This window comes from Strix aluco, chromosome 14, assembly GCF_031877795.1.
Source record: "Strix aluco isolate bStrAlu1 chromosome 14, bStrAlu1.hap1, whole genome shotgun sequence".
Taxonomy (NCBI): Eukaryota; Metazoa; Chordata; class Aves; order Strigiformes; family Strigidae; genus Strix; species Strix aluco.
The window spans coordinates 3,837,319-3,865,177 of record NC_133944.1 but is presented as its reverse complement, the minus strand read 5'-3'; the positions used below and the strand labels follow the sequence as shown (position 1 = coordinate 3,865,177).

General features: G+C 43.4%; 1 protein-coding gene across 3 annotated transcripts; it reads left to right on the top strand.

Moving 5' to 3' along the window:
- The first annotated feature begins 393 nt into the window (after positions 1-393).
- On the top strand, positions 394-25,816 carry LOC141929977 (hepatocyte nuclear factor 4-beta-like). 3 transcript variants are annotated; one of them, XM_074840177.1, is made up of 10 exons: positions 394-531; positions 7,068-7,239; positions 9,139-9,233; positions 16,998-17,104; positions 18,204-18,359; positions 18,885-18,972; positions 19,788-19,940; positions 21,732-21,968; positions 22,574-22,687; positions 24,007-25,816. In XM_074840177.1, exons 1-10 carry the CDS (start codon positions 417-419, stop codon positions 24,069-24,071), a joined length of 1,302 nt encoding a protein of 433 aa, XP_074696278.1. In that variant the 5' UTR covers positions 394-416; the 3' UTR covers positions 24,072-25,816. The 3 variants fall into 3 exon arrangements, with proteins under 3 accessions (XP_074696278.1, XP_074696277.1, XP_074696276.1); XM_074840176.1 differs by having other exon boundaries at positions 23,796-25,816; XM_074840175.1 differs by having other exon boundaries at positions 417-531; positions 7,035-7,239; positions 23,796-25,816.
- The last annotated feature ends 2,043 nt before the right edge of the window (positions 25,817-27,859 follow it).

Below are 27,859 nucleotides of genomic sequence, written 5' to 3'. Positions count from 1 at the left end.
CTGAGCAAGGTGACATCGGCACAGGTGTTATTTGACGTGATCACCCCTTTGCTCTGGAAGTGCATGTGTGTGAACGCCTCTTTGCAGCCCTTTTCAAAATGTTTGCGCAGGAACAGCCATAAACCAGGCTGTATTGACCCGAAGATGCAATCCAAGTCGTTTGAGTCTAGGCCTTATCTACACCATATTATCAGGACCAAGAGAGCACAGATGCACCCCAGGAAGGGAGGGGACTGCGCGTGCGAGAGGGAATGGCTCCGTACCTTCTCTCCTGGCACGGGGAGGGGACTGCGGGCAGAGCTGGGTAATGATTTGTCATTGCAAGGGCTGGGGTGTCTCTCTTTGCGGAGGAAACCTTGGCCGTGATTGACAGCAGGGCTGTTTTTTGCCGCTTCCCTTGCTGTTGACAAGTAATAATGAAGCTTTGTCAGTCCATCATGGACATGGATATGCCAGATTATGTCGACTCCTTGGACTCCTCTTATACCATGCTGGAATTTGACAACCTTCGAGTGCTCCCAAATAACACCGGTGAGATTTCTGTTTGCTTCCTCTTGAATAACCTCCACTGCCTTTGTTATAAAGCTGAGCACCTAGGAAAGGCAGGTAGGAGGTGTGGGGCAAAGGGTGGAAGAAATAGTATTTAAGCAACTGACCTGTCAACTTGTGTTGCATCTGCAGTTGTGCTTGGGTTGAAATGGGACCCCTTCACTTGCTGGTTCTATTCTGAGTTGTTATTTTCTTTGGTGGGCTGAGCGTCATGTCCTGAAGAGCCCACAACGTATTGCAAATGTTTGTAGCGTTCTTCATGGCACGCCATAGACTTGTCCCCCTGTATAACTTGTGAGAGGAGTTATTACCAGTATTTCTTCCTTAAAATATGTTTCATTCCCATATATGAGTTAGGTTCATATTTAATGCCGGTAAAAAAATGCCGTCTCAAATGGCATTTGCCTATTACCCAGACAATACACCATGTGTCCAATTTAACTTGTTCCTAGGTACTTAGACTGAGAAGCAACATCCAAATCATTACTTGCCTTATATTTTTTTCTGGCTACCAAGATGGTCTAAAAGCCTTTACAGCACACAAAGAACTCGGCTGTGAGGCGTGAGTGTTTATATGCAAAGACTTCCGCTTTGCTCACCGAAATAAAGCATATTGCATGATATTTAGGTTTTAAGCAGTCAAAAGTACTCTGACATAAAGCGAACATTATTCTGTGAAATTAACTCTTCATTGTGTGAAAAATAAAGGGCATTTTAGTCATATAGCATGTAACTGAATGAGACTCCAACATTAGTAATGTCTTTGGAGAGTTTTGTCAGCTTTTTATGTAATTTTTCAAGAAGCTTAGTGAAATTAAGATGGGATTTTCATGGTCTCACGTTTGCTCATTAGCTGTCTCATCAGAAGAAATCAGAGTTTCAGTAGGGCTATCGTCTCCAATATAAAATGATTAGACTTATTATTGTGGGACATGGAGGGATGTCAGGAGACAAACAAAGTTAAAAGGCCCAAAGAAATTTGAATTTAAAGTTGACTTCAAGAAAAGCTCTGTCTGTTCCCAAATAAAGGATCTTCAATTTTTTTTTTTGCCAGTTCCAGATAGACTGGATCTTATTTCTTATTCTTACAGAAGTGTTTCCATCTGCCATCCTACTCCAAAAGTGTTATATAACACGGATATTTCTCTTTGTCATTTGCTGCTGAACAACGAGATATTCTTTACTTTCTAGAGTAAATTTCCTCAAAATTCAATATAATTTTGCAAATTAACTACCAAAACCTGTTTGGGGCTCTCTGTTGTTTCATGCAGTGGAACTGACAGGTTGAGTTTTTCTGAAGTTTATCTAGATCAGTATTGTGTTATTTGTCTAGCTGTTAATGAGTAACTGGTTCCCTCAGGAACTAGCTGTTTTGAAATTAACTTGTTTGTCTTGGGTAAGTGTCCTCTTCTACAGTTTGTAAAAATAACTTCAAAAAAGACCTGAAATGTCCATGCCTGGAAATATATTGTTAACCAGCTGAGTTCAGTTCCCATAGGTAACTCAAAATAACAGTTCACACAGATACTTTGTAGTTTCAGAAATATTTTAAAAATTCTTAGAAGCAAGAAATAATCTCATTTTAAGTAATTTTAAAAATATACTGGCTTGTTATCTTTCCCGTTATGCGAGATTCATCTGTCTTATTTCCCCTACTAAATCTAATGACAGTTTTGCACTTTATAAACATGAACAGGAAGGGGTGCAATATTTATTTTAAATCACTCAGGACTGTTTCTGACATTCTGAACAATTTTAAAAGTGAAAATTATAATATTTTCAAATAAGGTCATGCTTTCTTGAAATGAACTGTTTCCTTCTTTGGAATATTATTTCATCAAAATTTGGGTTTGATTAATGATGTAGAGCACTTCCAGTACTAAGCTTTCTGCTTCAGGAAGCTGCTATCATTTCGAGGTTTGCCTAGATATATATTTTTGATTTTCCACCTTTAAGTAGACCATAATTTGCCACATATTTTGAGACTAAATCAAAATAAAGAACAGAATCCATTATGGGAGTGGAAGAGGAGTATAAAAAATTGTCTGTCTTAAATATAAAGAATGACAAAAGGAAATGTACAAAAATCAATGCTAATCCTATCTTTCCTTTATAAAACATGTGTTGCAACTGCAGAAATTTTCCCATTCTGTACAAACTTGTTTCCTTTACCTTGGCTGGCATTATAAGCCATGTTCTCACTTGGGTTTTATGTGCTGTTAATACCCATTTCCTCACGCTCTTGTCAGAGTTTTTGGTTTGCTTAAAATATGAAGCATTATTGAAATATTGCGCTAATTCTTTAGCTGAGTGTCGGTGAACACTTTTTTCTGGCAGTGGTGCTCGTTTTCCTGTCTCAGCACTCAAACACCATGCTGATTCCTGGGACTTTGGCACAAGGTTGGCGAAGAACCTCTCCCAGCCCCGCTGCAGTCTGACCCAATTCAGACCATGAAAAAGCTGTCAAAGATGTTTTGACAGTGCCTGACCATCCCTCAAGCTGTCAGAGTGCTTGTGAAGGGCTCTGGCCTTTCTAGCTGGCCTCTTCAGCATTGTTAATGTAGGATTTGGGAACACTAAATCAAAGCAGCGTTTTATATCTCAAAAACTCCCCCTCTATTTGCTAATGTAGAAAGCGGCTGACCTGCACATGGCCAGGACTTCAGTGCTAGCCCCCATCCATCCAGACATTTGTATGCACAGGTTTTGCAATGCTGGCTTTGGCCACCAAGTTTGACTGCATGTGCATGCCCTAAACCTGCATTTATGATCTCTTTACATTCTAGCCCAGCACGTGTAATTCAGGGATTTGTTAGCTACAAATTATGTGCACCAAGACTAGCTTGGATTTCTGGGTAGATAAAAGCAAAAGCCATTCTGGAAAGTATTGTAAGGTAATTCTCCTATACAATGTGCATCCAGAAGAGATGTAGCCAGTAACATAACTGAAAGGAAAAGCAACAAAGAGGTCTGCAGTGGTTAGGTATTGTGCAGAGCTCCAGCTCTGAATGGAAGCCAGATACCATTCCCTGGCAGCATCCTCACTGAGACCATCCTCACTGTCATTTCTTATCACTGTAAAACTTGGCATCTTCATTTCAGCCCTGGTTAGGTAATGATTTACATAGAGAGGCAGTAGATAACAAAAATTTGTATGCATTTTGGTTGTGATCTTGGTTGACCCCAAAACTGGTGAAGCCACTGGGACACTCTCATTAGCATTGGGTAGGCTGTAGTTTCCAATCTGAATGCTACTTATATATAACTCACAAAAGATGGTTGAAACTTCAGATTTTTCTGCCAGTGAATGTCCAGGACAGTGCTAGTGAGGAGTCTGGCTACAACCACGGGTCTTCAGCTCAGCCTGGGACCTACACAAGGTCAAAATGAGTTACAGTCTCTTCTTGGAGAGCATCATCAGTTGCGTCTGTCCGGGAGAAATTTCAGAGGCGCTGTGGCACGGCTTAGGAACTGTTCTGTTATACTACCGTGATGAGTGTCTATAACCAATACACATCTCTGAGCTTCTCTCTCCAGGGTGGTGAGAAAAAGTGTGAGCTTGTTTCAGCTGTTGTGAGCCAGGTGGACTCTGACCAGACCCATCCTAGCAGTCCTCGAGCCCATCTCAGTGTGGTGCTGAGCTCCAGGTAGCAACCCCTCTAGAGAGGCACAACATATTAAATGAAGCTCTGAGCAGGTTATCACCTCGTGTCAGTCAGGGCTGAAGTAACGGTCTACAGTTTTCAGCTGATTTCACAGGCAGTGACTGTGCTGGCAGGGATCCTGCCTTTCCTGTGCCTTTCCTAGCAGTGATCAGCCCAGGGAAAACCCAGATATTCCCCAAATACCGGGTAGGTTTGAAAGCCACATCGAAACAGTCTTCTGATGCACATGTTATTGGTTGTGCCTTTGCTCTTCTCTGAGCTAATTCTCATTTGGAATTCATCATTAGTTGGTGACAGGATTTTGTAGTTAAAATTTATCATTATAATTAACTTGTGCATACTGGCTTAGGGCTTGCTTTTTTTTTTATTTTTAAAAAATTTCTGTTCACGTTTAATCAAGCTGAAAGGACACATAGCTACCTAACAGGGACTGAACTTTTAGCTATGTATCTGTCCTAACTTAGAGCCACCCAACTCTGCTGTAGCCCATGGGGTTGTCTGCATTTTCATGGGTATAAGTGAGGACAAAATTTGGTTTGCTAACTTCCACGGGCCCTCACATGTTCAGGGCTGATGGTCCTTCCTCCAGTAATACTTGATTTAAGGCCAGATTAGTAATTTCTTCCTTATATCAGCAAGCACCTCCTCATGTGTCCTACTCACATAGGGAAAAAAGTCTTCTCTAGTGAGTAAATGCTTTCCAGCATTAGTAACATTTTGCAATCTGGACCCAGCTGAAGGATGAATGGTCCATTGGACACCCAAACTGTATGACCTCGGCTTGATTCCTCTGAAGTCAGTAGAGAAAGCATGAGTGGAGAATGAGAAAATTGGCCTTCTTATCTGTATTTTTGTTGTGCAATTTTTTTAAATGGAATCCAGCACACTCGGCGCATTTGTTTATGGTCATATCTTCCTTCAAAAAAATAGATGGAGCAACAGATGTACGAATGTTTAGCAGTACAGTTACCCTCAAAGGCATATTCTAGTTACAGCTCATTTAATACTGAGTTATCAAGCAAAATAAAATGAAGAATCAATGTAAAAAAACTAAAAATCAATGTAAATTACCATTAAGCACCTCTGACGCAGACAATGTTCCCAAAGGACCCAAGCGCCACTTACTGACAAATGTCAGAGCTGGGAGCATCTTACATGAGTTTTGGGAACAGGTAAATCTCAGTGCCTGTCATTATGACCTAAAAATGATTTTGATGGTGTCATTCTTTCTTGTCATGTTGCTCCCATCTTGCTACAACCTACTTATTTATTCATCCACATGTTAGAAGGTAAAATATAGATCAAAAGAGTTTTTTGAGGGGGTGAAGGGAAGGCTGACCTTTGCATTTGTGAAGTCTTAGCTAAAAATGTCTTAGTCTTAGCCTTAGTTAAAAAATTTTCCAGTTTTTTAAAAACTAAAGCTTTATTGGTGGGTGTTTTTTTTTTTGGCTTTTGATTACAATTTTAATTGCATAGTAAATATTTTCACTCTAACTTTTTGATGTGTATTCATACGCAAAAATAGCCTTCTCTCTCTCTCTCTCTCTGTATATATACATGTTGTGTGTGGATTACCCAAAGCTATTTTTATGCATTAGAAAACTTTCTTTAGACTGTCCAGATCAGAAGCCAATTCCTTCCCTTTGAGTAATTTTCTCTAAGACTTCTCATTGTTCAAAACAACAGCAGCTGAGCGTTTCTAGTCACTGCCCATCTCTTCTGCGAGGCAGGATGCGTCTTGTTGCAGAGACTTTGCTGAGGTCACTGTAGCACGAGATCGGCTCCCCTTGAGCAAAGAACATGCTCCCAGAGGTGCGATAAATTCATAAAACCATCTTGCAGTTAGTGCCCAGGTCAGGACAGACTCTGCAAACATTCCTCCTCTCAGTGAGATGTAAACAGTGTCATCTGCGTCTTCTCAAGTGTCTCCTTTTTTTTTTTTTTTTTTCCCTTTTTTTTTTTCTTCCCCAAGCTGTGCCTCAAATTAGGAGGATTAAGAGGGCAGTGAGTCTGGTGGTTAAGGCCAAGGGAGAAGTTTAAAGGGGAGTTTTCAGCAGTGTATACACAGGCCAGGCAGGAGCAGAGCTATTCCTGCCCCAAATGAGTGGGTGCAAACAGAGGACCTGACAGAGGGCATTCATATGACCTAATTTTAGGTCCCTAATTTAGAAGGTCAATCTTCCTGCAACCCTCTATTGCTTTCCAGTGGAAAGCAATGAGCCTCTTCAGAGGGCAATTCAGAGCAGGACCTAGACTTCGGAGAACTAAAGTGAGCCGAGTGGGAGCTGCTGTCTCTGTCTTCTGGCTGCAGAGGCGCTCTCAAGAGCAGCCTTTTATCTCCAACACCTCTGTCATGTGGACAAAGTAGTTCATCCTTCCTGCCTTTGTTGTCTCTTTGCTGATTTCTACTTATTCAAGGTAATGATGTTTTCCACTGTCTTCTGTGGGCACCAGCTTTGAACCATGTTTTCCAAGTGCCTAACTGGGGAAGTGACTCCCCATCCCCCAAGAGCATATATCTCACATCCAGGTAAGGTTTCTCTCCATCTGTCAAGAAAAGTAGTGGTAATTGTTAAATTCTCATGAGCATGTTGGGTTATGTAGCTTGAAATCTCTCTGTTCACTGAAGCAAAGAAAACACCAATATCAGAAGTAAAGCAACTGAGTTACTCTCAGCTGTGATTGAGAAGAACATCACCATCAATCTGGAGGCTTTACTAGCAACACATACTGCATGTGCATGTGTGTGGGTGGCTGGGTCAGTGTGTGCTTTGCTTAAAAAAGCAACTTGCTGTCAGCTGACTCTAGTTTCCATCACAGAGGGGTCTAATGATCCTTGTTCTCTGCCTGCAGAGGCCATCGCAGCCGAATCGGCAAATGCCAACCTGCTCACCAACGGCATTGGCTCCCTCTGCTCCATCTGTGGGGACCGGGCGACTGGCAAACACTATGGGGCATCCAGCTGTGATGGCTGCAAAGGCTTCTTCAGGAGGAGCGTCCGCAAGAACCATGTCTATTCCTGCAGGTACCTGCATCTTCTGCAATAAATAAGTACAATTTATTGATGTTGTAAATAATTTGGGGTGAAAATTAGGTTGTACAACGGGACCCCTATCACAAATGCCGAATTAACATGCAGCGAATGCTAAGAGTAATACTGCAGTTTAGTTTCTGACTGGAAGACAGAGAGCTAAGGAGTAAGCTAAGTGCTATCTCATCTTGGACCCTGACATCTTTTGTCACACCAAGCCATCCATTTCAAGAGTTCACTGTCACTGATTTCCCCATGGTGTAAATCCAGGGAAACTTATAGACCTGAGGTATGTCTGGGGTGTATAATACGTAAGTAGAGCTTCTGGGTGCGGAGTGACACTATAACCTATCACAGCCTGACAAGGGAAAGCCAAGGTGGTAAAGGACAAAAGCTCCCAGGATTTAATCTCAAATGCAGTGTTTCTTACCTTTTCTGGTAAAAAGCAACAAGCATCCAAGAACCTGCCAAGCCTCTACCTGCCCCCCAGTGTCTTCATTTTTGTTTTGAAATCATTAAACTGTGTATGCTGACATATCACTAATGATTTTACAGTCATTCTGAGAACCTAGTGTGGACCAGCGATGATTCACGTCCACTTTGGCACATAGGTATACATTTGAGAGATTTTTTTTGCTAGGAGGAGGCTATAAATTATACAGCAGTTATCTTCGTTGACCTTAGAAAAATTTGTTTATTTTAACACAGGAGGAAGGGGGAAAAAAAAACCTGAATACACTCAAGCCCTTCATCTCTAATTAAAACCTGGAAGTTTTTTTTCTGTTCCAGAACTTTTCCTCCTTTAAGGGCGTTCCAAATTTTTGCAACGTGAGTCACCCTGTTTGTGCAAAATTATCCTGGGGTCCTTATCACTCCAACACACACCAGCCGTGAAAGACACCCGAGGTGACAGCAGTGTCCACCCGCACAGTGCCCATCCCAGGATCCCTGCAGGAGGAGGCAAATAGCTACTACTAATTTCTTTGAAATTTCAGCTATCAGTCTCCTGGGAGCAGAGTTGCCCCTCCCCAGGAATCCATGAATCTCTGTGATATTTGGCAGCTCAGGGAAGATCCACATCATCGAAGCCAAGCAAATGGCAAACGCTCACTTGTCTGCAAATCCTTATTTGGTGAGCCACGCTGTATTTAGCCCAGCTCCAAGCTCTGTTGTTTATCGCAGACATGAATTCCTTGGAAAGTCTTCTGGCCTTTGTACCTTTGGCTTTTTACCCGTCTGGGAAAGTGCCTCAGCTTTTACAACCTGATGATGGTCTCGGAGCAACCCACGCTGCCTTCTCGCTGCGTGGCAGATTCCTCTTCCATCGCTTGACCCACCATGGCAAGAGCTGCCAAATCTATGTGGGCTGACCCTTGAACAGCACATGGGTTACTAAACCCTCCATTGAAATTACTAGGAATTAGGAGGAAGCCACATGCCTCAAAACTAGGCTGAAGACACAGAAGAGCTTGTGGTCCATAGTGTAATTATTCTACTCAAAGCAGGACAGTCTTAACAAAGGGGATCAAATGAGTCCTGATGCCAAACACCCAATAACTGTCTGAAAGAGGGAGATGGAGTTCCTACACTGCCAGGCACCAGCACAACTTGAGTCGCAGTCACGCTTTCACAGCCAACACCACCAGAGTCTTCACAGGGTGGGTGGTCTGAAATTGCTGCGCTCCCAGCTGGCAGGAACGGCGATGGGGAAGATGAGGAACTGGGCCAAGCCAACGTTGATTCAATCCACTTCTTGCAAACTTTTGGCTCTTCTCTGGGTTCAGGCAATGTGTAGCTCAGTGAGGTCTGGGACTGTATTTGGGGCTGCTTGGTGTGAGTGGGTTGCAGATGCCAGGCTGGTTGCTCTGTGTTTTATTTTCCATCTCCTCCCAGGTTCAGTCGACAGTGTGTGATAGACAAAGACAAGAGGAACCAGTGCAGGTACTGCAGACTGAAGAAGTGCTTCAGAGCAGGCATGAAGAAAGAAGGTAGGTGCAAAGAGACATTACAAAACTGCCTGCTGCTGGCTCTGTCCCTACTCCCACTGCAGAGCATGATGGAGAGCAGCAGAGCCCTGGCCCAGGGAGATGATGCTCGTGTGTCGCAGTGATAAAATTCTTGTTGTTGAAGCTGAAAGCCCCATTTCCTAGCATATCAGATGGAAATTTCAATTAGAGCCTTGTGACAATATTCACCCACCGTGGGATGCTGGACTCTTTAGGATATTTTTATACTGGGAAAAGGATGGGGTTCTTCAGGGTTTATTTAGTCTCTAATTGTTTCACAACAGAAATTCCCTTGCTACACACCTGCTAGTGCAACTCCTAATCCCAGCTGTGACAATCTCAGCCATCCTCATTCTCATAAATGCCAAGAACTGACTACTGCATAGTAGTGTTTGGTGGTTGACTTTGATGGTCCTTATGTAGCTTAGTGCAACCCTTAGGGCAAAGTACAGCCTGAACACGATGCCTTATGGTTCAAGAGAGGCTCCTCCATGGCACAGGGCACACAGGCAGTGCTCCCAGAGGCAGATGGCTCCTGTGTCCCCTGAGCTTGGACCTAAGTCAGAGTGAAACCCTTTGGTAGTGCTGTCCTCATGGTGGGTATAAGCATGTCTATAGAGCCACTGTGAATGACCAATCCAGTATTGGTTGATGCCTTTTGTTGCACTTTACATTGGCTGTATTAAAAGGGGGATGGAGTATTGTAGAGCATTTGGCTACCAGTGATCATCGGGAATTGCCCTTCCAATGCACTGAAGGAAATACTAAGTGTTACAGTGCCTAATGCTAAGCAAGAGAAAAAACACTGCTGTTAACCTATGTCTTAAATCCCTACAGCCAGCCTCCCTGGGGAAGTCTGGGACCTGCCATAGCATTTCTGATCTCTGATTGTTCAGTTTTTTACATGGTGGGAGAGCATGGATGCTGATAACCACATTTTATTTACTCCAAGCTTTCTGTGTAGAAACTGTCTTTGTACGCTGAGTACTTGGGAAAGTGGGGGCCCAACCCACAACTGACAGTACATCCCCCTGACATGCAGGTAGTTGGGTGACAGTTTTAGCACTCTTCACCCTTCATTCGTACCATTTTCCAACCCACCGACAGCTAAAGGGTGAGGGAGCTAGGAAGGAACTTGAGAGTTTCTTTCCATGCCACCGAGTTAAACAGCCCTTACCCAAAGAGTGAAATCATGATTCCACTGAAACCAAGGGGAAATTTCTCGTTGATTTCTGGTAATTCATAAGATTTCACTGGTGTTGAAAAAATCTTTCCAACCTTCTGACCATATGTTTTCCTGGACAACAAGGGTGTCTTGCAATCTAGTGTAGGTCATGGATGTAGCAAAAATGCCTCTGGTTTAATTTAGGAGAAATGGAGTAAATACAATGGATGGAAAAAAAAATAGCCCTCAAAGTAATAAAGACAAAACTGAAGCATATCTGGTCAGTTCTAGATGGGGATGGAGCCAGTTGCCGATGCAGCAAGCTCCACAGCTTGGAAAGGCTGAAATCTGGTTATCAGCTCCATTCTTTGAGCTGAAGCATGATTTTTATTTTATGGTAAAAGTTATAAAACCTTGGCTCATGCCTTCATTATTGATTGTAGCCTGGTGAAAGATGACTCATTTCAAGTTCCACATAGTCACATTCTTTGAAACATTTTTATGAGTGCAGTCAGATTGTGTGCTCACAGACTGCTCATGTGTTTGGTAAGGAATATTTTAAAGCACCTTGAGCAACTGCTTTGCAGAAATTAGCTTAGCTGACCAGAGCTATATCCAAAGCATGTGTGCAGGACTGTGAAATAAATTTTCTTGCACAATTGTGTGCACAAAAGGAACACAGTTATTTGCTTTAGGGTGGTTCTAGATTAATATTAAACAGTATTGCGAAGCATTAGGGGAAAAAGAGAAGCCATGTCCTGGTACAGAGCAGTATGAGGATGTTACAAATGTTTGTACATAATTTTTTGATGGCATGCACCGATTCATGTTGGGAGACCACAGCTGTGACACCCACACTCAGTGTGTCCCGTTGTTCCAGCGCTGGCACACAAGAGTTTGACACTCTCTTTCTCTGGCACACACCACTTTTCAGTCAGCCCCTATAATAGCAATCAGACTTTCCAGGGTGTGGTAATAGCATTGTTTATTCACAGTAGAAGGGAAGAAGCTGGAAACATCCTTTTCCCAGCCTGTCTGTGACAATACACCTGGGGTGCAGTTAGCAGGGTTGTGTCACCCTCGCATGTTCCCCACCACTGGCACCCCACTGGCCCACTGCTCGATGGGTGTGTGCTCAATATTGGAAAACCTGTGGTTCCCCAAATGTTCTTATTCCAGCAAAACTCACTGAAAAACTGGAATTTTGGATCCAGAGTGATATTTTTTTCCAATCTTCCTGTGTTGTAAGACATGACATGACACATCTGGACATTTCTTTCTCTCTTTTTTCCCCTGTTGGAAACAACTCTAGTGCATAAGAGATTGAGAGGAGCTATATTATCTGGCCTGGTAGAATGGAAATTTCTGCTAAAATAAAAACCCATGTGATGCAAATACCCGAGCTAGCTCTAAACTGCCTGTCTATAGGGGCAGCAGTGTCAGTGCAGGGCTGAGGGTTTCAATGTGAGCTGGTCCTGAGAGCATCATGCAGTTGGGTTATAGGCTTGTTATGGGTTTGGGGCAGCTGGGCAGAGGTTGTTGAGAAAAGCATCAGTAAGGTGCTTTAGATTGTCTTGTTTGTACACTCTGAATTTGATCCTGCTTTCGGAAAGGACCAGGACTGTCCCACACAAACCCTACACCTCTCGGCTTGTGTATTGAGATTCATCGGTGTCAGCAAGAGCAAGAATGGGCCAAAACTTGAGTCGTGTGGAAAATCCAGTCCCTAGATTTCCTAGGAATTAGCTCATTCAGAAACACTCTTATCTGAATTACATTTTTGGTATCAAGAATTCACTTTAATAACTACAAGTAAACAATCATTAAAGAGAGGTAGAAAAGAGAGGAAAAAGCTTGCTTAAACACAAACCCCTTCTTGTCCCCTAAAATGCCACTATGACCAGGATTTAAGATTTTTACAGGAGATTCACTCCTTTATTCTTGCTTTGTGGTTAAGGCTGGGAATGTACCACAGGGTGGTCTGAGTGTTTCAGGGATTTTCTGGCTGTTTTCTCTGATTTTCTCTCTTTGCACAGGAGAAGGTTTGATTTCTATGGCTTTGCACAATGCTACCAGACAGGTTTTTGCTCACTACAGCATCAGTGAATGAGGAGTGCACCAGATACTTAAGCACCCAAAGAAAACAGCAGAGTACTATTTTTAGCATCTTACTGAGATCATGTTTAACCTTGAATAAATTAGCAAGGTATGATTTTTCAAGTAAGCCAGGTCATCTACTCACATGGAGTTGAGTATCTGAAAACTTGGAAGCCTTTCGAAATGCCAGCACTGCACTGTCAGGACTCCATCTGCTGATGAAAAAAAAAAGGGGTTAATATTTAACCTCTCACCCCCTTTAAAGTAATTTATGAATGTACATGAACTCTTTTAGTTTTACACAGAACTAAACAGAATTATTGTATCACTTATGGCCACAATTCAGTGGAAGGATTTGAGGCTATTTTTTATTTATTTTTGTTAAATTGGACAGGTTTATAAGACAGTTTTATTAGTGTTTCACAGAACCTTTATCTTGTTTCATACCTTTTGTTTGTACATCTCTTCTGCCAGCTTTTAGAAGGCTGAGACTGCAGTTTATTGCAAAGATGGATGGAAAAGTTAAAGCATCTTCCCCACTTTGTGATAGTCATAAATCAGGCCAGAAGCCTGTGAAGTGATTAAATGTGCATGTACCATAGGGATTTATTTGCAAATAAAATATACTACACCTACAAAATCAGAGGTAGCTTGGGGAAAAAAATTATTTGTGCATACAATCAGCCAGCAGAAGGGATAAATTTATTGGTGTGAGCACTGGTGAATGCCAGCACTGTGCTACGGCGTTTGCACCTCCCTCCTCCTGCTCTCTCTTTATGCCATTTATTAATACATTTCCAACTCCATTGGGTTTAAACAAGGATGTTTTTAGAGGAATAATAATGGAAATGGTAACTCCCATGTAGGCAGGGCTTTAACCTCTGCAGTTACTGTGGAAAGTTACTGGTTTGCTGCTGTCCCCTTCCAATCAATGCCTGTGCCCGTCTTTATCGGCCTCCCCGGAGGTTCCTCATCACAGGCTCTGTACCTATGTGGCAAGGCAGCAAGGACAAAATGTTTGGGAAACACGGGTTTGTTGCAATCCCACAAACACACTGCTGTTTGTTCAAGAGCCACTGTGCGTGCTCTGCTGCCGGCATCTTTGATGCACTCGTGGCAAAAGGGCCAGGGCTTGCTCTGAATAACAAACCCTCTCTGATGGCTCCTCTACGTCAGATGGAGAATATGTTTGTTTTCCCGGCTGCTTCCCACAGTCAGGACATGCCGTAGTTGTGGACAATTCCTCAGAGGGACACGCGGGCACTATCTTGCCCTCTCTCCCCTTTGCATGGGGGAAAGCCCAGGTTGGGACCTCACTGTTCCTGGCCGGCAGCATCGTGGGGGCTCGCTGCCTCTGACGTCCCCTTCTGCAGGGCTGCAGTGGCCCCTGCCAGCGTTTATTGGCTTTGGGAACTGGAGTGCTGTGCAGAGGACAGAATTAGAGGAAAAAAATAGGCGAGCAAAGCTTTTGCCAGGCATATATTATAAATAATTGTCCCCAGGAGACAGTGGGATCCAGCACTGGGTTTTTAGTCCTCCCTGCAAGTTTGCTGAGTTCTATTGACTGCAAAGCTAAGATCACGTCCAAGCCCGAGCACCCTCAGCGTCAGCACACCCCTTGAGCATTCCTGATGCCTCACCACAAGTGACCTATCCCTTCCCTTTTACAAGCACAATAAATATAGCAATATAATTACCACACAGTAATAGATTAATTTTGTGGCAGGTAAAACATTAACTCCCTTTTGTATCTAATTCCATCACATCTTGGGTACTTTCAGTGATAACACCCAAATCACCTTGAGAAAGTTGATCTGTACCATCCACTTACACTTGAAGATTGAGCTTATCAGAGCATGAGGGAAGCACTGAAATATGTGCCATAAAAGGATTCCAGAGAAAAACAGGCTGAGGCTTCTTAAAGGAGTCTGTCATTGGGAAGTAGGACCAGGTCTCCCTGGGTTTGTAGGACTTATGTAAAATAAGATGTATAACTTGGTTGGAAAGGCAAAATTTGTACCTTTTCCTGTAAGTGGACAAAAAGACCCCCATCACCCCCATAGAGCTACGTGGGGGAGCATCTGATATGAAACCAGGCATGGAAAGTTGGGTGGGGACTTTCCAAGGACATCAGTGATGACCTTGTTTCTACTCAGTGCTGGATGCTGCTGCTTGTCTTTCTGGTGTACAAAAAAAAAAAAGCTGTGAAGGGTTAATCCATTCTGAAGATTAGTTATAGATTATGGTCCCTATAACCACCTTCACCTTTGGACTGGTGGGGATCCCCAGCTGAACAGCCTTTTCCATCACCCCCTGTCATGCATAGGGTAGTGTATGCTGCTGTCCAAAGTAGGTTAGCAGAGACTCCAAAGGGCTGTAGTAGTTTTTTCTCTAAATTGATGTCTAATTGCCACTATGTAGTATCCATAGCCTGAAAAGGTTCCAGTAATATATATGTGTGTTGCATCTTTTACAAATCAATGTACCCATCCGGCCCCTTACAGCCATTCAGGCAAGGTTGGCACCGAGGTGCAAAATGGCTTTGGTGGCTGGACCCCAGCAGATCCCCACCAGCACATCCAGCTCAGCAGCAAGTGGGTCCTGACTGACAGCAAGGCTGAGCCTCAAATCCTGGAAAATAAATACCATGCTCCTGCTGATAACGGGAGATATTGATTTTTGTCACTGTTGCTTGTTTTCTGCCCCTTTACTTTGTTGGCCTCTCATCAGAGGCCAGTTAGGAAAACAAATCAGTGGTTGGACCTGAGCTGACAAAAAACCCCCACCTTCCCACCCTGTGTGCGAAACGGTGCCCACATCTCCTCCTGTACATGAATTCAGAGAAACGTGCCCTGTGCAACAAGTGCTGCTTGCTCTAAAGTGAGGCCCAGCAACGAGGTAAAGTCTTGAAAGAGTGATGGTGAAATGATTTTGCTGCCTCTGAAAAAAAAAAAAAAAAAAAAAAGTTGCTGAAAAAATCTTCTCCAGTGGCCACTTTTGAGCCAAACCAGCAATATTTCATATCCAAGGGGTTAAAGCAGAGTGAGTCGCTCTTTGACAGCTATGTCTGCGTCATTCCTCCTAAATAAAACCAAAAGGAGCCTAGAATTGATGTAGGAAGGAGGAGGGATGTGTTGCACTATCACCACATGCTAAATCTTCCCGCTCCCTCTGCTTTAAGGACCTGACAATTGCCTCTCCGAGCTGTATGTAGCCAAGAAGTATGAGCTGCCAGGGAAACGCTGAGTCTGCATTCAGGCTCCTTCCTCCAGCCCCACGTGGGCTTGTTTGCTGCTGGACGGAGGCAATAGGGCTTGGGGGAGAAACTAACACTGAAAACAAGATTGGACTAAGTCTAAATTCTGCTTTTGTCTCTGCTGCTGTTTCACTTGATGGTTGCAGTGGAGGTGAGTCAGTTCTTGGAGCCTGTGTTGCAAAAATAAGCTGCCAAAGTGGCAATAAATCCCTTACGTTCAACATGCAGGGTTGACAGAGCATGGACCTAGATGTGGCTTGTGCTTCAGGGAAAAGGTTGGTTTAAAGAGTGGAATAGACCTCAGAAAATCAGCCTTTTTTTCCTAATTCACCATGGCATGTCCATACCTTTCTGTTTGCAGAAAGCCCAGGGCTGATCTTCACTCTGCTGTGGTCGCTATAGTCTGTCCAAGGAGCGTTGTATCACTGTTATTAACAGTTCAGTCACTCTGAGCTGATTTACAGCAGCAATTTGCACAGGGTGCCAGCAGAGCTGGAGGCAAACCCTGGCTTGGTTTGTTGCCCAGCTGTGTGCCGGCATCGCTGTCAGGGTTACAGGCTCACTGAAATCCGCAGTGTGATGGGCAAGGCTGAGGGAATGGTTTTAAGGGGGAATTGGCAAATTTAAGCTTCCTTTCTTTGGAGCTTCCTTAATGAGGTGACTCTTCCAGCTCCCCCTCAGCTCTGGAGATGTCCCCCAGGGACCACGGGAAAGGGAACAGGGAAGATAATGCATTAGAGATATCCAAGGCTGCTTTGAGGTGGGATCAGAGGATGTTTTTCCCAGTGCTGCCGTAAGACGAGATACAATCTCAAGAACATCCTACTGTACCGGGAGCTCAGGAGAGGAGTCCTCAGTGCAGACATGGCAAAAAGGGTATTGAAGGGCAGGTCTCCAGCCATGTGGGTGCATTGCCAAGTGAAAAAGTTGACATCAAATCCCCAAACTCCCCCTGAGCTGCATCACACCCAGTGGGACAAGCTAAGGTGTGGTCTGACTGCCAAAGGGCCTTATCTCCCTCTGTTGCTCCTGTGCGTGGTCTTTCTCCTCTCTGGTGTCCTTTTCCCCTCCCCTGAGGCCTATTTAATCCTATTCCAGCATCCAACAAGAGTGGAAGGTCTTGGAGGCACTAAAGCCCCATCCACTCCTGTTTGAGGACCACAAGTAACAGCAATCAGTTGTGTGGGAAGTTTCTCGCTAACACAAACCCTGCTCGCTCTCATTTCAGCTGTGCAGAACGAGCGTGACAGGATCAGCATTCGCAGGAGCAGCTACGAGGACAACGGCTCACTCTCCATCAACGTGCTCACTCAGGCCGAGGCCATGGCGCAGCAGGTATGAAATGCAGGGACAGCCCTCCAAACAAGTACACGGCCCTCAGCTATTCCATATAAACTCCCTAAACCAACCAGGGCTGGATCTTTTGCTGCCCTTGGATGGCTCTTGCAGAAAGCCACAGGGAAGAAAATGCGTTAGAGAGATCCAAAAGCAGACAGTAAAAAATCCTTGGTGCGTTATCAAGACAACAAGTCCTGCTAGGAGCAGATGCAGCCTTTGGTGTGGGAGATGCAAAGCTGAAATTCTAAGGACTGAGGGATGTTGCAGACTCTGGGCCATGTCTGCCCCCAGCCTGAGTTGTTGCTGCACTCCTAAAAACTCACTGCATTTCACGCAGAAGCTTACCCCTCCTTGCTGCACACTCCGTCCTGCTCAGAACATAATGTTCCCATCATGGTTGATTTTATGTTTTCTTGTAACTTCTTTACCAGGGCAACAATTTTAGGGGAGAAAAATAAAGCTAATAAAATCACTGGGCTTCAAGTAACGCTGATAGCTTTCTTATTTCATGTTCTACAATGAATTTCACCCTGCGCGTCCTTTAAATTCTTATGCAAATATCCTTTCTCCACTGAAACATACGGTCCAGATGTTGCATATTACATGCGGCAATGTGTCCACTTCCTTTTCAAAAATTATTATGCTTTAACTCTCTCTCCCCTCCCCATGAAGCTCTTTAGAGATTGAAAAGGGTGTTTTGTGTCCCAGACAGCAAGCTGGGGGAGAAAGACTGGATGCATTTCATGCATTTGGCTGGCTGAAGTGACTGATGGGAAGCTGAGACCCAGTGCTGCTGGCTACTGCTAGAAACGGGAATATTAATCAGATTTTTGTCCTGAGCCAGCCTGGAGAGTGGGGAAGGAGGCGGAGGAGGGAGGGGTGTCTGTTGGGACTGAGCACCACCTCGTGGAGGTTTCACCATGGGCTGTACATTGGACAGTATACACTGCTGAGCAAATAAATGTGCAACCACAACGGCGACCTGATGAGGTTAAAGTCTGCGAAGGCTCCCCATGTTATCAAGGAATTGTTGTTAAAGAGAATGGCAAAACAGCATAGATCTAGTCCCAATGCAACTGGGTTGTTTCTCTTTCAGTATTCATCGCTGAGTCCAGTGCACAGCGCGGACATTGCTATGAAGAAGGTTGCAACCATCAACGATGTGTGTGAATCCATGAAACAGCAGCTTCTAGTGCTGGTTGAATGGGCAAAATACATCCCGGCATTTTGTGAGCTCCCACTTGACGACCAGGTAAAATGCGAGTGCCTCTTTCCTGCAAACCCACCACCCTCCATAGGAAATCCCAGTCATACCTTTCAACAGGAGAAGGTGACATTAACATACAGATCTCCCTATGCAGAGCAACGAACTAGCAGGAGAGAAAGAATAATAAAAGAAGGGATCAATTAAAAATATGCTGAGTAGCCAAAGTCCCCCCAGATATAATAGAGTTGGTCACTCCGGTCTGCACAAGGATCCAGACAAAAAGTACTGGTTTTCCCTTTATTGGTACCATTTATTTCCTAAGAACTCAAATTACTGAAGCCCCTCTTTGTTTCAGTTTGAAAACACCTTTTTATTTATTTTGCCGTAAATGTAGCACTTCTGAAAAGTGAAGATATACTAATAATTTCTAGCTCTTAATAGTACTTTATCTGTAGATCTGATATATCTAAGCAAACACCAAATTTAGCTTAATCTAAACAGCAACAGCTCACTGTTCTCTTCTCTGTTTTTCAAACATAGTATTATTCCTTTCTTCTATGCCATCTCCAGGTTGCCTTGCTCAGAGCCCACGCAGGGGAACACCTGCTCCTTGGGGTAGCCAAGCGGTCCATACCATACACCGATTTTCTGTTATTAGGTAAAGTAGTGAAACACACTCATGCTTTTATAATTCGCACGCCTGAGTCACTGCCAAGTATCCTGCCTGACTGAAATCCTCTCTGTGCTCCTGCGCATGGTCTAGCACATCTGGCTTGAGACTAAGTGCTTGAGAACGTCTCTGGAGAAGCATAAAAAAGAGCAAGCAAATTCACTGGGACTTTTACAACTGTTCCCTTACTGCTTTGAAATTGTGGATGAGAAAACCCCCAATATTTAAACAGCATCTCAAACTGCTTTGCTTTGTTTTTGTAACTGAAATTACCAGGACACAGGCAATTAGGTATTTGGATATCAGCACTTAAAAACTTAGCAGAAAGGTCTATTAAAAATTATACTGCAAATAGGTATTTCCTTTTCATGTAGCTCTCTGCCACCAAAATCCCAGGTGGGATTATTCTTGGAAAAATACAAATACTGACCTTGAAAGCCACACATTAAAGAAAAGAGGAAGGGAGAGCTTTGTTTAGAAAAAAACACACCAAAAATAAAGATGCAACACCACTTGCAAAGAGATGCTGGGTATAACAAGGGTAAAGCAGAGCAGAACGTGAAGCAGGCTTTGTGTACAGTGTGGGTGCACCAACATGTGCAAACGAGATAATTAAGGACCAAAGAATGAGATCTGCGACTTGCTTCTCAATCGTGAATCTGAGTATGAAGCTGCACACTGGAAATCTGCTGCACATGGGCACTGGAACTACCTGGCAACATGCCTTGGGGTAACTTCTGGGTGGGGCTGTGTCCACAGAGCTAGAGTGAAAATGTGACGGTGAATTTCTCTTGTTGCCCCAGGGAATGACTTCATCATCCCAATGCACTGCCCAGAACTGGAAATCGCTCGTGTGGCCACCAGAATCTTGGATGAGTTGGTGAAGCCCTTGCGGGACATCCAGATTGATGACAATGAGTACGCTTGCCTTAAAGCCATCATCTTCTTTGATCCAGGTAAGCTTCCTTCCTGACTGCCAAGCATGGGGCTTGGAAAGGAGTTGAGGGTTCTGCAATAACCAGGAAAACCCCTTGGCATCAGCTCTGCATTTCACTCTGTCTCTGCCTTAATGAGCAATACTTAGCAGTGCAGCAAGGACATGTTAGAAGTGACCTGTTCCTGAACGCTTCGCTATTTAGCAAGCAGTAACTCCAGCCAGACCGATGTGCAAGACTCTGCAGACCCTAGAGGAGTTCTGCTGCTTCTGTAGCTTGGCTTCAGGAAAGCCCATCAGTCTGAAATGAAGGAGATGACTATTAAGGACATATATGCCTATATTGAATTATGCATAAGTGAAGTGAGTCAGCTAGGCAGCAGCGTGGAGCATCCAGCAGAGTTCAGAAAGCAGCATCAAAAACCACAGCGAGCTGGACTGTTCAGAGCACCCAGAAATATCAAGGATGTCTGTTAATGGATCTTGCTGGCAGCCTGTACCAACCGAGGTCAGGGCCGATCCGCACAGGATGGAGAACAGGGAAACACACAGAGGCAAATGAAAGCTTGTTTTGAACCTTTGCTGTATTCACATTCCACAAACACGGGGGGTTCTGTCTCAGCCCGGGTTCCCCTCAAGTGCTCCTGTTTCTGTATGCCTACAGCACACACAACTGCCTCTCGCTGCAACACTCGAGTCCCTTTAGTGTGTATTGCCCTGCAGCTTCGAGAAGAGATGGGGGACCAATCCCAAACCCAGAACAATGCCCTTTTGTCTTTGGCATCTGTTAGCATGGAGAAATTAGAGTATCTTCCATTAGCTGTTTTTTGCTGTGTTCGCTGATTTGAAATCAAGATACGGGAGTTTTACAAACCTCATGAACTGTGGCTCGCCAGAGAACCTGCTGTAAACCTGAGTAAGGGTGGTATTATCAAATTGAGTCTGACAAATTACCTTCTTGGCTGATCAGTATCTCAGTGAAGCTTTAGATCATTGCGACAGTGAGGCGCTGTGATTTCATCCAAAAGGAAAAAGTGCGAGGCTCTGCAGAAGTGAAACGCATTCATGCTAACAACTAGGCACGTCCACAGAGTTACATGCTGACATACAATAATTCATAAACCACTTAATTTAATCTCTTGGCATGATGATCCCTAAAATGTGGTGTTTGTGGATTCTTTGTAGATATTGAAGGAAATGCTCCAGTGAGACAGAAATCCCAGTTTTAGATAGCAGGAGAGACAGGAGTGGAAGGCTGTAAATCCCAGCACTTCACCCTACCCAGAGGGCACATTTACTTGCTTAAGCAAAACTGGATCAGAGGTCCCTGAAAAATGTACTGACCACAGGTCAAAGACAGGAAATGAAGACAAGAATCTGATGCTGCAGCAGGTATAATTGCAACACATAGGAACTAAACCAGCATGGCAGTAGCTGGGACTCAAAGTTTTCAGGGGAAAATTCCAGGCTGTTTGCTTGGAAGGACAAATATGGTTCAACTTCTAAATCCTTCCTCTTCACTAACGGCAGTAACCGGACATCCATCTGAAGCAAGCTCTTATTTTCTTACTGTTTCCCCTCAAATTGCCCTCAAATTACTGTTTCCCCTCAAATTCCCCCTACTGTTTCTGTGTTCTATGTGAGATATGAAATAATGGCAACCCAACGTTAATCTGTCAGATAAACTTGGAGACTCTGATAATATCAGAGGATCACTGGCATCTCACCCTTTTCCCTCTACAGAGCCTGACTGACAGCGTAAGACTTTTTGGTTACACAGGCCAGCAATTAACTTCGTTTTTTCCCCTCCCAGACTGCAAAGGCCTGAGTGAGCCCGGGAAGGTGAAGAACATGCGCTTCCAGGTCCAAGTCAACCTAGAAGACTACATCAATGATCGCCAGTACGACTCCCGAGGCCGGTTCAGCGACATCCTCCTCCTGCTGCCCCCACTGCAGAGCATCACCTGGCAGATGATAGAGCAAGTCCAGTTCGTGAAGCTCTTCGGTGTGGCCAGGATCGACAGCTTGCTGCAGGAGATGCTGCTGGGAGGTACAAACCCTGCTGAGAAAGGACAGCAATGTTGTTTTATTTCAAAGCCATTACAGGGCTTTGTGTCTGGGTTTGTGTCCTTCTCTGGAGGATGTATGGTGGAGAGAACTTGGTCTTGGGAGGTGGGAAATGAAGGTTCAGATGGAATTGTGGCTTGAACATGGATCCTTCTCACTCCAGTCCAATCCCCAAGCCATTTGTTTCCAGCCTGTCTCTGAAAGTCTGACCCAGGATCAGTTTTATAGAAATGGGTACGCTCTGTGGTGCTTCACACCAGTGAGGTGCTTGCATTTTAGGCAAATTGATTTGCAAGAAGACAACACATTTTTTGTTAGCAATATGCAAAAATTGTAACTATACAGGAAACCATGATAACAGCAGTAATTGAGTAAACCTCAGCCATCCTGGGGGGTTGTCCCTAGAAAGTGAGAAGGCTGAGGGCAAAGAGGACAGCCAGAGCAGGAAGGAAGCAAAGATGAGCCAGGACATTAACCCCCACCCACAGAGGTCTTCCACATTCTCTGAAAAAAATGAAATTTGGCCCAGAGCATCTGGCTTCTCGGTAACTATGCAAAGAATGATGTCTTTTCCCGCTTCCACTGCAGGAACCACCATTGATCTCCAGTACCAGTCAGGACCTCCCAACCTCAGCCTGGAACCGCTGCCAGGGCATGTCCTCCCGAGCAACATGAGCTCTGTTATTCACACCGCTCCAGACCGTACGTGTCCATTTTTACACTATTAGTGTGAGCATAATGAAGGGACTAGATAGGAGAAGCAGTTAAGAAAAAGACCTTTAAATTTATTTCTATGTTTAAGCATTACACTTTAATCAGAGTTCACCCCCCCCCCCTTGCTGACTTCCTTTACTACGCAGTCTGGAAACATGCTTCCAAAGAAAAGCTGGGATTTTCATGTAATAGCACAATCCAGAGGGATTTTGAGATGCTACTAAACATCACAAAATTTAAAAAAAAGAAATCAAGATTGGCGACACTGTGTTTCTAGGAATACAGGCCGTGCTGTATCTATGTGAGATATGAAATAATGGCAACCCATTATTCCATGCTGGGAAATACCACAAAGCAGCACACACAGTTATTAGTGGCAAGAGTTTCCCTACGCAAAGCATCTCGGTTGCTGTCAACCAGAACACAATATGACCTGAATACAAGACAGTCTTCAACCACTCCGGGCACTGCTGCTAGGCAATGGCTATTTGTTAAGGCATTTATCCACTGTAGCAGCAAACGGACCATGCTATTAAAAGAAAAAAGTAGAACATGAGTTGCAATTTAACAGCCACTGCCATGTCCTCACAATGTCTTGCACACACAGTCTCCTTCTGACTGTTACGATCATCTACCTCCTGTAGAATATTTTGCTATTTCTCAGCCATATAAATGTTGGCATCATGTATTTTAGCTTGCTTGCTTTTTTTTTTTTTTTTTTTTAAATTTTTTTTTAAGCCACCTTGCAGCAAGGGAGATTAGAGAGATGCTGTGTTCTGTAAATGAAGAATAGTGGCCAGCAGGTTGAGCTCTCCTCTGACAAGGAGAGGGAGGACTGGAAAGCAGTTGGGGGCATTTCCCAAGTGCAAAATACTGAGAAGAGGTGGTCTGTGCCTTATCAGTCCACCCTGTGCCTCATCACAAGCAGGAAGGAAGAATATGCCTGAACATGCCTGAACTTGGGATGGATCCCTCTGCCCCATCCCCCAAGCTCCCGCTCCTTGGTTCATAGGATGGTTTGCTGATTTTATTCGGGCTCTGCTCCATGGAACAGTGTCCAAGTCCATTTTAATTCTGTTTCTTTTCTCTCCCACAGCATCTCCTGAAACATCCCTTCCATCTCCTTCTACAAGCACAGGCAGTGAAGACTATAAGCTAGGCTCTAGCACAGGACCCAACGTTGTAGCACAGCTCTTGCCTCAGACAGTGATACCCAAGCAGGAGATTTTATAGGGAGAGGTGGAAGGAGAAGCTGGGAGCAATGTGAAAACCGTGCTGAAAGTGAAACGGGCCCTTTCTCTTTGCAGAGGCAAAGCACAGCAACCCCCTGCCTGTAGCCGGATCTGTCGGTCACACTCTTTCCCATCCGTGAGTCGGGCACCAGGTACCAGCTTGCAGCAGGACTCTCACCACGGGTTTTCCCACCACCGTCACCCTCATTTCACAGAAGATTCGGGTTAATGCTCTTTGCAGTAAGACCAAGACTGTAAGCTCTTTGGAGCAGGGCTTCTGATCACATTCGTCATCTCCCAGCTTGGTGTGATCACAACCCTTTCAAAGCCTTCGGCCGCTGTCTTCATAAAACCAAATGCCTTACACAGCTCCTGGTAATTGTAGTGAGTACGGTGTGTCTTGAATTGTCAGTATGAAAAGGTCTATTCCCATTAAAAATTTAGTTACACTCCCATTTCTCCTGCTGCGTGTTAAGCTTTAGGAAGAATATCTTCATAACCCTTCACAGGCCAACCCTTCCACAGATGTGTCTTGCTCCACATAGACCAGCTAACTTTTAATGCTGGTCAATTATTTGTCATCTGGAATGCCAATAATTTGACATTCTCCATAATTTCCAGTATATCTAGAGTTCAGTTGTGAGTCATTCGATGCATCCTCTGCTTTGTGTGCACATCTCATGCAGCTCCAAGATGACAGCAAGGATCTCTGCATCAGACCGCGGCTGCTGGGTCTACTAAAATCCACAACTGGCAGGAAGCTCAAGAAGCTGCTGACTTACCAAATCACTGTTTTGTACCTTTTGCAAACTTTTACTGCAAACGTATTTGAAAGAAGCAACAGTTGTAACAAAAACGCCAAAAAACCCTTTTCTCCAGTAGACAGATATGCTTTTGCTGTAGTTTTATGTAACTTTGCAATGTCTGCAACCTAAACTTCAAAGCTCTAAATTAGATAAAAAAGGAAGAGGCAGGTCTCCTATGAGCTATTTATCATTTTAAAAAAAGTCTGCATTTAAAACATAAGGTGCTTCTGCACTTAAAGTAAAACTTAATCAGTGGTAGGTGACCAACTATTAACCATTAAACATTAACATAACCACTAGATGACTATAGACCCTCCAACGTTCCTAAAGCACAGTCATTGTTTTATGGTGTTTATTTGAAGGAATGGACCTTTATTAGAATAAAGTAGATTGTCAGACATGTACAAAACTTAGGCTCATCTGTATACAACTCCAATGATCTCCATCAGAGAGCTCTTGAGGGATCAGGAGCAGCCGAAGAGTAGGACATGATGGAGAATTCTTAGCTCACAACTCCATCAACCCCCATGCATCCCCATGCATGGCAAAAATGAGGTGATGGTGCCCGGCTCTGGTTTGGTGAACCTTATGTCACTAATGCTCGTGAAGCACTTTGAGATCCTCAGATGGAGGAGGCTATGGAAATGCGATCTAATTGACTGAAAGAGAAGTTGGGAAGAGCACCTGAACTTCCATCAAAAGGGGAATACTTTGTCTCTCATTCCCTGGGGAGATATTTTAGAGTTGCCATTCTACAGCACAAGAGATCTGAAAACCATTGAAGACTGGGTTGAATTTCACCTAGGATCACAATGTTTTATTTTTCTACTGTCTATGATGAATTTGATCTGACATTATACGCTGATAACTTTGATTTGAAACAGCTATATCTGGAAACCAGGTTCCACTGCAAGCATTCCTGCTGCATGACAGATGCAACTGTACTCGGCTAACATTGCTTCCAGTTCCTCCACCATGTAGATTACATTACTTTTCTAGAAATTAAATGTACATTTATACTCATTAATGGTAAGAAAATATATCTATGGGGGAAATAAATTCCATATTCTCATATTTCACATGGACAGTTTGCCTTTTTTCTTTGATTCAAAACCAAGTTTTCAAGTTCTCCAATGCAAATACCTTAGGGATTTTCACTTTAGGGATTTATTTTTTTGTCTAAAATAATCACCTAGGGCTGCAAACCCCAGCTTTCACTTGAGACTGATGTAATTAACAATCTAAGATATTATCTGATAGAAGAAAATAAAATTGTTTGGGAACAAGTAGATATTGGCCTCCGCCTCCAGTGTTCAGCAAGTCCGGTGAAGGTTTACAGCAAGAATAATTCACTGTATTAAGGGTCAGAATAGATTCATGGCAAAAATCTCTTTCTAGCTTCCCTATGTCAAACCCCACTCTAAATTAAATCTATATTCTTATGCAAATGTATCTTGTAAGTGACTATTTTATTACATTTCTGCGTTATTGGAATTAGGATTTTAACAAAAGCGGCAACAAAAGTTGTCAGGACAACACGAATCACATATCTTAAGTAATAAAATCTTACCTATTTCTCTGTAAGTTATCTGTTTCTTTGCCAATTACAACATTTGGCTTTATTAACACTGAATCTGGGTCTTATATTAACTTTAGCCTGCACTACAGTATGAGGAGAAATTGCAGTAATATTTTGGAGGTGCAAAGTTTCACTTATTAAGAAAGTAATTGTGATTGCTGTGATGCATGCTGGCTATTTTGCAGACCTCTTTCCAAGAGTAACGTGCATTACAGCAGCATCTATGCTACTGCAATAGAGTCAGGAAATACTGCAAAACCTGAATGACGTATTTTTCCATGAAGAAATTCAGAACATAAAAAGAAGAATGAAAAGTGACACAAGCACAAAAATTTAACAGTCTCATCGATCAAGAAGCACCAATCCATATTCAACCCCAAAGCACACTGCGTGAATTGAACTGTTGCTCTGTTCAGTGGAATAACACTTAAAAAATATACAGAACTGTAATGCTGGTGCATTTCATTTTAGTGTTATTAACAGAATTCAAGACTCATTTTACAGTCCAACTTCTGTATTTCAAAGCCTCTTACGCCACTTTCTTTCTCCAATAGCATCGAATACATTCACATGTTAACACAGTGCCAACAGAAAGAAGTGAGAACAATCCTAGAAACACAGCACTGCTGCACAGGGTAGGCATAAAGAAGTCCATAAATGAATTCTTTCTCACTCACTGCTGCCAGCTAAGACTTCAGACAAGGTTTATGAAGCAACCTCACATTACTACTAGAAATTAAACAAGAAAATAAAAAGGAGATAAATTAGGTCTGTTCCGTTTGGAGAGTAAACAAACTCTTCCCTAAAATAGATGTAAACACAGCACTGCCTAACTGTTGTGGCATACAAATATAACCAAATCATTAACCTGCTTAAACATACAAGAAGCAGCAGCGCAGAGTTTATATGACTATATTTGGAGCTATTTTCTCCACAGAAACAGCAGTGTATAGAAGTGTGATACTACACCCAGGAAAGGTACCAAAGTATTTTTTAAGAGTTGTTGCAAAGGGGAAATAAACTGCTTCCTGTCTCTCCCTCTTTTACTGCCTTTGTAAGCCTTGTGTCCTCCTTGCCCTCACCCTTGTTGGGTCACTTGTTCTGCTGACAAGTACCCGAACTGCTGCTTTCTAGGCTGCATAATTGGCTGTCTTTGTATTTGAAGCTACAGAACTAGTGGCAAAAGTCAACATTTGCACAGAGAAACTAGGGAGACCTGAGACCTAACCTCTATTTCACACAAATACCTTGAAAGTGCGAAGCCCAAGAAACTCAGGAGTTTTCAAATAGGTAGGATTCACTGCCTGTTTTCCCACTCGCCTTAGACAAACAGGTACTAATGAGATAAGCAGTTACACCAGAGGATGCAGAAAAGGAAATGCCCAAGAGCAGCTAAGCAGTCAGCATAGCTTGAAACCCTTAATAAGCAGAGTATCATCTTTAATTTGGAGCAGTATCATCTGTTACCTGATACACATATACATATAAATTACAAGCCAAAGGATGCAAGACCATTACCCTGAAGTTGTTGTAATCTGAATAT

Coding starts and splice junctions, on each gene's coding strand:
- LOC141929977 (XM_074840175.1), top strand. CDS start 417: ATGAAGCTTTGTCAGTCCATCATGGACATGGATATGCCAGATTATGTC. Junction 532..7,034: donor AGTGCTCCCAAATAACACCG/GTGAGATTTCTG, acceptor TTTCCATCACAG/AGGGGTCTAATGATCCTTGT. Junction 17,105..18,203: donor CCGAGGCCATGGCGCAGCAG/GTATGAAATGCA, acceptor TTTCTCTTTCAG/TATTCATCGCTGAGTCCAGT.